Source organism: Elephantulus edwardii, unplaced genomic scaffold, assembly GCF_000299155.1.
Source record: "Elephantulus edwardii isolate Elephantulus edwardi_28Jun2011 unplaced genomic scaffold, EleEdw1.0 scaffold00003, whole genome shotgun sequence".
Classification (NCBI taxonomy): domain Eukaryota; kingdom Metazoa; phylum Chordata; class Mammalia; order Macroscelidea; family Macroscelididae; genus Elephantulus; species Elephantulus edwardii.
This window is the reverse complement of record NW_006399753.1, coordinates 72,864-81,633: the sequence shown is the minus strand read 5'-3', so window position 1 is coordinate 81,633 and position 8,770 is coordinate 72,864. Positions and strand designations below refer to the sequence as shown.

The 8,770-nt window shown below is 42.8% G+C and overlaps 1 protein-coding gene and 1 pseudogene across 1 annotated transcript in view; one reads left to right on the top strand and one right to left on the bottom strand.

Moving 5' to 3' along the window:
* Positions 1 to 1,471: 1,471 nt before the first annotated feature.
* LOC102869899 lies at positions 1,472 to 1,940 on the top strand (annotated as a pseudogene).
* A 3,523-nt stretch (positions 1,941 to 5,463) lies between these two features.
* ZNF250 (zinc finger protein 250) overlaps positions 5,464 to 8,770 on the bottom strand; it is a 14,367-nt gene continuing 11,060 nt past the window's right edge. Inside the window, exon 4 of the mRNA XM_006879218.1 lies at positions 5,464 to 6,788. Coding sequence (XP_006879280.1) covers positions 5,464 to 6,788 — 1,325 coding nt within the window. The remainder of the gene's footprint in view (positions 6,789 to 8,770) is intronic.

The window sequence follows — 8,770 nt, the reverse complement described above, 5'->3', positions numbered from 1 at the left end:
AAATGTTCTGGGATTCCCATTCTTCTCAGAGTCAGCCACAGTTTGTTATGATCCACACAGTCAAACGCCTTTGCATAATCAATGAAACACAGATAGATATTCTTCTGGTATTCCCTGCTTTCAGCTAAGATTAATCTAACATCAGGTACAATATCCCTAGTATGATGACCCCTTCTAAACCCAGCCTGGACTTCCGGCAGTTCTCTGCTGCTGTGCTGTTCCAGTCGTTTTTGGATCATCTTCAGTAGAATCTTGCTTGCATGTGAAATCAATTACACTGTTCTATAGTTTCTACACTCTGTTGGGTCACCCTTTTTTGGAATGGGAACAAATATAGATCTCTTCCAGTCAGTTGGCCAAGTGGTTCTCCAGATTTCTTGGCACAACTTGGTGAGCACATCTAGGGCAGCATCTGTGAGCTGAAATATGTCAGTTGGTATACCATCTATTCGTGGGGCCTTATTTTTTGCTATTTCCTTCAAAGCAGCTTGAACTTCTTCATCACCATAGGCTCTTGCTCAAATGTTATTTCATTAAATTCTTCTGTATCTGCCAATTCCTTTTGATACAATGACTCAGTATATTCCATCTTCCTAGAAATTACTTTTTTAACTATGAAAGCAACCCCATTTTCCCTCACCTTTTCATCTCCAGAGTAATACATCATATGATCATCTGACTCATGTCAGTCCATCTCATCTCTCCAATGCCTAGTATGTCAATATTTATGCATTCCATTTCTTTCTTAACAATTTCTAATTTTCTCTACATTCATGGCTTTCACATTCCATGTTCCAATCACTAGTGTCCGCTTACAGCTGTTCCTTTGTATTTCCATACTTGAAGTTTACCTAGGTTGCCCTTTCTGTTAGTCTACGTGCGTTCTGTTGTACATAGGGTTTTCAGAGGCCTGCTATATCAGAAGTGGATGGCAAATCCTTCTTCCTAGTCTGTTTTAATCTGAATATTTAGATTTAGAGGACTATCTGACAGACAAGCAATATGTGGAGCAGTGGAAGATAAATCCCTTATTATGGAGTATCCCTGCCCTTAGCCCAGTGCCTTGACCCGCTTATTACCCATTTACTTCTACCAAATCCCTTCAGAATTTATCTTCCATTGTCTGACCCATGATCTGACAGCTTCTATCTGAAGCTTTCTTTGCTTCTGTGATTCCGAACACGTCAACTGCTGACAATTTTTTTATGCTGTGTCCAGTGTCTCTTTAGTTGTACTGTCTCTGAAGGGTAAGTGATGTGTCCTCTAGAACTCTTCTATATCTCGTTACAAGAGCACAAATTATCTTGAACAGGTCAAAGACAAAATTTAAATTGTGAGCATGTTAGATTAATTGTAGCATATGACAATAGGTGCTGAATTCTTTTGGACTTCATTAAAAAATGAGAGCAAAATCTTTCAATAAATGTTTTATTTTTTTAAAAGAGACCTATTTGAAGCAGCAGGAGGAAAGATGGTGGATGAGGAAAAGCTGCTGCCTGACTGGGAGAAGTGCACAAGCCTACCTCAGGCCAGGTGTACTACTTCAACCACATCACTTATGCAAGCCAGTGGAAGTGACTCAGTGGAAACAGCAGCAGCAGTGGCAAGAATAGGCAGGGTGAGTTTAGCAAGGTCTGCTGCTCACACCTGCTGGTCAAACCCAAGTCCTAGCAGCCCTCTTTTTGGAGGCTGAAGATTGAGGCTCTGGAGCTGATCAATGGCTACATCCAGAAGATGAAGTCTGGAAAGGAGGACTTTGTTTCTGTGGCATACAGTTCAGTGACTGCAGTTAGGCCAAGGCCAGAGGAGACCTAGATGTAGTCAACAGAGGGCAGATGCAAAAGTTGTTTGAAACCGCCTCATTTGTGCTGTAGACAGGGGAGATGAACAGGCCTGTACTCAAAGAAGCCAGCATCCATATCATCTTCTGCACTGAGTGAGGCAAGGACAGCTGGGCTGGACCTGGTCTGCAGTGCATGGCGGGCAAGACACCATCCCACCTACCTCTCAAGTCACACAGTATTTACTGCCATAATGGCCTGGAAAGATTCTTCGAGACCTGGGGCCCTGGGGCAGTCGTCCACCCCTACTGGGGTGATCTCTGCTAGGTTCCCCTCTGCGTCTTAAGAAATCGACTTCATAAGGATGGTGGGCTTGAGGGGGAAGGGGACTCCCAGACAAAGGGACAGGCAGTGACCCAACCCCACAGAGGAGCCTAGGCAGCTGGGCGCCCCCTCCCCCAGGTCAGGAGGGGATAGGCTGGCCTGGAGTGGTGGTTTAGTTAGGCCTTGTTTCTCTATTCGTTTGCAAAAAAAAAAAAACACACACGCTAGACTTGGAGGCCCTGGGTGGCCTGGCTGCAGGGCCCCTTCTAAGGGGCATTGCAGCACCCTCCCCCATCCTCTAGTAAACCTTAGAACCAGTTAAAAAAAAAACAAACCTATTTGAGGTTGATAATTTAGTTGTTTCAAAAATATGCATCTTCTAGTAACTTTTTAGGGAGGCTCTGGTGGTTTACCAGCAAGGAGTTGCACTGCCAACCCAAAGGCAGGCTGTTTGAATCTACCAGTTGCTCTGTGGGAGAATGATGAACAATCTTCTTTGTGATTTATTGCCTTTGAAAACCCACTGGAGGGTCAGCTATGAGGTGGTTCTAAAGTACACAAAAACAACTTAAACCCAACACAGGCAGAGGATGTGGAAATGTAACTAATCCTGAAGGATCCATGGTGCTGGTCATCTGCAGGCCCACCTCAGGGCCACTCCCCACCCTAGAACTCTTCCTTTCTGTTCATTGTAGCCTCACATCCAGCTCTCAGTCTTCAGGAGGCAGTGGCAATACAGCCTTCCACCACAGCATCTGTCTTGTCCAGCTTCTCAGAACTCACCTTCCTCCATCTCTTTCTTGCCAAAATGAGCTGTTGTAGAACTTTCGTGCTCTCTTCATTGAAGCCAAAACATCTCATTTCCTAACTCCCAGGTGTCCATAGGGCTCTTCCTGCTACCGACTTCCTGTGATCTTGTGTAAAACCATCAAGAATTGAGAAAGAGCCCTCCACCCCTGCTCCCCGACCTGCCGGCCTCCCTTCCTTCAACAGCCCCATCTCCTAACCTGTTCCACAGCCCTCCATGGTGTTTTGCCTCCAGTTCCTTCAAGTCAGTAGCACCTTCTCTCCCTCTCAACCACTTGAGCAAACCTCCTGTCCTGACATTAGCAGTTATGCCAAGGGCCACTGGGCTCTCAGCAGGACTATTTTTAGAGACCTCATATCTATCAGACCTTTTCTGTGTGAAGATTTCCTGCCCTTTTGTTTGCAACAGTTGTCTCCAATAACTTGGTCCTCGTTTCACACCCTGACCCCAGTGAGAGGGGTTCTACCCTCCACCTCTATGTGTTCTACCCGTAGCTTTGAGTCCAGTGGGAGCAGAGGATAGCTGCTGGCTCTGAGGACAGATTTGCATTCTGCATAGTACAGTTCCTTAATTACAAGTGTACTGTTGGTTTAAACACACACACACACACACCAAAAAAACACCAACACAAAATAACACTTAGAAATAACCTAAGTGTCCATCAAGAAACAAATGGATAGAGCAGCGCTGGTATATTCACACAATGGAATACTATGCTGCATTAAAAAAAAACAAGGAACTCATGAAATATACAAAATGGGTGACCTTGGAGGACATTATGCTGAGTGCAATATCTCAAGTCACCAAAGGATAAATAATGCATAGTGCCGCTGTTGTAAAGAGGGTCTGACATTGGAGTTGGGGTAAACTAAAGAGATAAATAATGTATACTGCATTGAAACATGAGGGAGAGACTATTTAGGAGGAATATATGATTAGGTATTACTGTCATGATAAGAGTCCAGAATGAAAGCTGCATAGTGGAGTGGATTTGGGAGGATTGTATAAAAATTGTATGAATTTTATTATTTTTTTTTTTTAACTTTTCAAAGAGAAAAGTGAACTAGGGGGATGAGTGGGCAGGGAGGAAAGTGTACAACAATGAATGAATAAATCCAGTCTCTGTAAACTTTCATTAAATTAGGAAAAAACCAAACAAACAACACACTGTAAAGTTTAAAGTGGCACCCAGTGGGCTTAGCAACTGTGCTAAGGCACAGGTTTTGTAGTTTGTAAAGGTAACTTTTGAGGAGAATACACATTTTTTCATTGAATTTTCACTGAAAATTTAAGACACCCGTCACCATGATTAAGGTTAAGGCACCAGATAAAAGGTTTTATAAAGTTACATTTCTCCTTACTGTATATATAGCCTTTTTGTTTTAATACAAACAGGTGCTTTCACATGCTTAGGAGATCCAGCCATTTTACATTATAATATCTGATACTATTGTTAAGTGCCGTAGAGTTGTAGATGACTCATTGTGACCCTATGAACGAAAGATCTGAACACTTGCATAACTTTCACCATTTCTCCAAGTTCATAGTTTCTGGAGGCAGATTATTTCAGAAGTGGATGCCATTCCTTCTTCTGATCTATTATTATTATCTATTATACTATTATGTATACATATTATTTACATAGCATAGTGTTATGCTAACAAAATACTAAAAATGGCCAATCACTTAAGTACAATAATTAGAAAGGTAAATTTAGGAAAGGCATGTTATACAAAGAAAAATAAACTATTACTTGAAACATGAGAAAAGTTTTATTATGACAATAGTCTTCATATCATAGCTTACCTTACATAATCACTTTAAATGAACCCTCTGCTGTTGTTAGGTGCCATCGAGTCAACTCATAGCAACCTGATGAGCAAAAGATCTGAAAGTAGTCCTGTCCTGCGTTATCCTCACACTTCCTGACACAAAAGAGCCCACTGCAGCAGTCACCTTGTCAATGCACCTGGTTGTGGGTCTTCCTTTCCTTCACTAATCCCCCCCTACCCTTCCCAACATCATGTCCCTCTCCAAGGAATAGCACTTTCTAGCAATATGTCCAAAGTATGTGAGGCAAAGCCTCATCATTCTTGCCTCCAAAGAGCACTCTGGCTGCACCCTCTCCAAAACATACCTATTCCATTTCTTGGCTGTCCATGGTATGTTCAGTGCTCTTCTCCAACCAACATCACAGCTCAAAGGCATCAATCCTTTTTCTGTCATCAATGTCCAGGTCTTGGATCCATAACTAGCAATCAGAAATACCATGAAATGAACCCTCTAATACTATAATAAATCCTTAGTAAAATTTAACATTATGGGCATTCTTCAATATCAACTGCAAGCTGTTGCAAAACTCGAGGTATCCACTGAAGTTTTTCCATAAGAGAGATATGCCAAGAACTTCTCTTTGGAGTTTGTTTCTGATAATTTGGAGTTAAAATAATCACAGATGGGCTTCATGTAGATTTAAGAAAAGTGTTTCTTGAGCTGAAGGCTTCTATCATTGTGCATTCTTCTCTTCTCCAAGCTTGTGACAGTGGAGGGCTACAGTTTCTTATGGACTTTTTGGTGCTGGATCAGATGCCCATGCTGGTTGAAGGCGCGACCACACTCCCCACATTCATAGGGCTTCTCACCTGTGTGGATCCTCTGGTGCTGGATAAGTACAGAGTACTGGCTGAAGGCCTTCCCACAGCTATTGCACTCATAGGGCTTCTCACCTGTGTGAGTCCTCAGGTGCACAATCAGAGTCGCTTTCAGGCTGAAGGCTTTGCCACATTCCATGCACTGAAATGGCTTCTCACCTGTGTGAATTCTTTCATGTTGCACTAGAGATCTACGTGCACTGAATGCATGCCCACACTCACCACAGACATAGGGTTTCTCCCCAGTGTGGATCCTCTGGTGCTGAATCAGGTGTGAGTGCTGAACAAAGGCCTTCCCACACTCATAGCATTCGTAAGGTTTCTCATCAGTGTGGATCCGCTCATGGTTCATCAGAGTGGATCGGTGGCTGAAGGTCTTCCCACACTCACTGCATTCGTAGGGCTTCTCCCCTGTGTGCACATTGTGATGCTGAATGAGGACTGAGCGGTCACTGAAGGCCTTCCCACACTCACTGCATGTGTACGGCTTCTCTCCAGTGTGGATCCTCTGATGCTGGATAAGTGTCCTCTTCACACTGAAGGTCTTCCCACACTCAGTGCACTCATGAGGCTTCTCCCCAGTGTGCACTCTCTGATGACTCCGCAGCACAGTGCTGTGGTTAAAGGCTTTGCCACACAGTGGACACACATACGGCCTTTCTCCTGTGTGGATACGCTGGTGCTGGATGAGATGTGAGAGCTGAGTGAAAGCCTTTCTGCATTCCACACACTCATGAGGCTTCTCTCCTGTGTGTATTTTATGATGTTGGGCAAGATCTGAGCTTACCCTGAAGGCTTTCCCACACTCGTTACACTCATAGGGCTTCTCTCCTGTGTGAATCCTCCTGTGTTTACTGAGCACTGAGCTTTGACTGAAGGCTTTCCCACATACACTGCACACATAAGGTTTCTCCCCAGTGTGGATTCTCTGATGTTGCAGGAGATGGGAGCTCCGACTAAAGGACTTTCCACACTGGATGCATTTGTAGGGTTTCTCTCCAGTGGGAACCACTGGATGCTGAGTAAAGGGTATGCTCTGGCTCAAGATTTTAACTTCCTGATTGCTAATGGGGTTTGAACACAGATAGGAGCTTCTCTCAATTTTACTGTTTTCCTGATCAATATGCCCCAAAAGGTTTTCCCCCAGAATCACTGTTATTTCCTCTGAAATGAAAGGCTTCTGACTCAAATCCCTATTTTGTTTCTCTTCCTTGGTCTCACATTCTGAAACAATTCCAAAATAAAAATGTTATCATTACTAACAAATGCAGTGAAAAGTCTTTTTTTGAAGAGACAGGGAGATAAAATGCATTTAAACAGGAACAGAGTGAGATTAAGAGCAAGGTTTATGAGAATAATGAAAATTCTGGTTTGAGGTTGTTTTCCTACATAATAAGTACACACACTTAAAGGTCATGAGTAGCAGCCAGCTAGCTAATAGCCCTTTACTGCCTGTACTCTGCTGTCCTTGGAGTTCTCATGTTGACCAAGTTTCCAGGGGCCATCTGCAGAGGGACTAACTGCTGTTTGGGGGGAATCTTACAGGGAAGACAGCAACATATACAGATGAGAAGGCTGACCTAGTGAGTGCAGGGAAGAGAAAGAAGTTATTATGCAGGTCACCAGAGGGATGTCTTCCTGGGGACAAGTGGGAATTTATAGACTTACCTGTTGTAGGTGGTGGTTCTGTAACTTTTTCTTTATTTGTAGAAATTATTTTTGTGTCAAGAATGCATAGATGGGAAGAAGGCTAGAGACCTAGAGAAATGTGATGGAATCTGTTATATTTAGATAGAGAATAACCCTACACAGGAGTGGAAATGTGCATGGGGCACAAGTGCTAGGCTAGAGATGTCCTTTCTTTCAAGTAAAGTACTCTGTGCGCTGACAGAGAAGGCTGGGAAGTGCTGAGAATAACTGTCTACTATATCTCAGAGTGAGGCCTGAGCCTGCAAAATCCCTCTTGGTGATTGAGAGTGGACAAGGGAAACAGGCCCTGATTTGGAAGACGGGCTGTAGTCAGGCAGTGATCTTCACAAGACATTCAATACACAGAGCTGGACTAACATCAAGGATGAAGGGAACAGAAGCTGACTCCACAGGGCAGCAGGACATGTAGTTACACCCTTTACATTTTCCTAAAGATGAAAGATTCATGGTCTTTTCTATATAACAGGGTGGCAGCAGCCCCACCCAGGGCACTATATCAACTCTTGCCATGTGTAGCTCCAACCCTGAGATTTGCAATGCCAGCCCCACCCTCAATGTCTGTAATGCTGCCTTCCCACACTTCTCTTTATTGCAGGATGAGAATATGGAAACAGTCAAATGACCATCAGCTGCTGGATATAAAAAAAATTCACATGATTAATGCATAGAATAGAACATTATTAGGCAATAAAAAGTAAATGTAGTAATGACACATGCTACATTGTGGTTGAGTAGTATAAATATGTAAAATAAAAACAAAACAAAACATGTTATAAGGCTCCATTTATATGTAATACCCAGGACAGGCAAATCCATAGAGACAGAGGGGAGATTACTTGTTGCCAGGAACTCTGCGTAGGAATAGACACTGGATAGCAATGGGGTTTTTTGTTTGTCTCTTTTTGGGAGGGCAATGTTATGGTATGCAAAGTAGGACAGAGGATGGGTGGGGTGATAATGGGTCTAAAGTCCCTCTTGAGGATAAGGAAAATGGTCTGAAATGACAATGGCTCCATAACTCTGTGAACAATGCAGGGCTATCAATTACTTAATACAGCCTTTCTAGGTATGCATAGTGTTTTAACTCATAAAATGTAGGGTGGGACTTTGGAAATAACGTGCCTGTGAGCCATCAGTGATATTAGTCTGATTTTTTGCTCATCTAATTGTGATATAATAAAACTCTTAGTGAGGGGATTGGCTAGCTTTGTCTCCCATTAGGCTTAAAGAAAGCTAATCCCAAAATCTACAACCAGGAGAAGATAAAATAGATGACTGGTATCTTCTAAGAATCAAATCCCTATGCACATCCAAAAACTTTTCCAACAGGGTAAAAATGGAAGCCACAGACTGAGAAAAAGTATTTGGTAATGACATGTCAGATAAGGGACTTCTATCCAGAATTTATAAAATACTTGAGCACCACAACAAGATAAAGGTAAATAATCCAATTGAAAAATGGGCACAGGATATGAACAGACACTTCACCAAAGAAG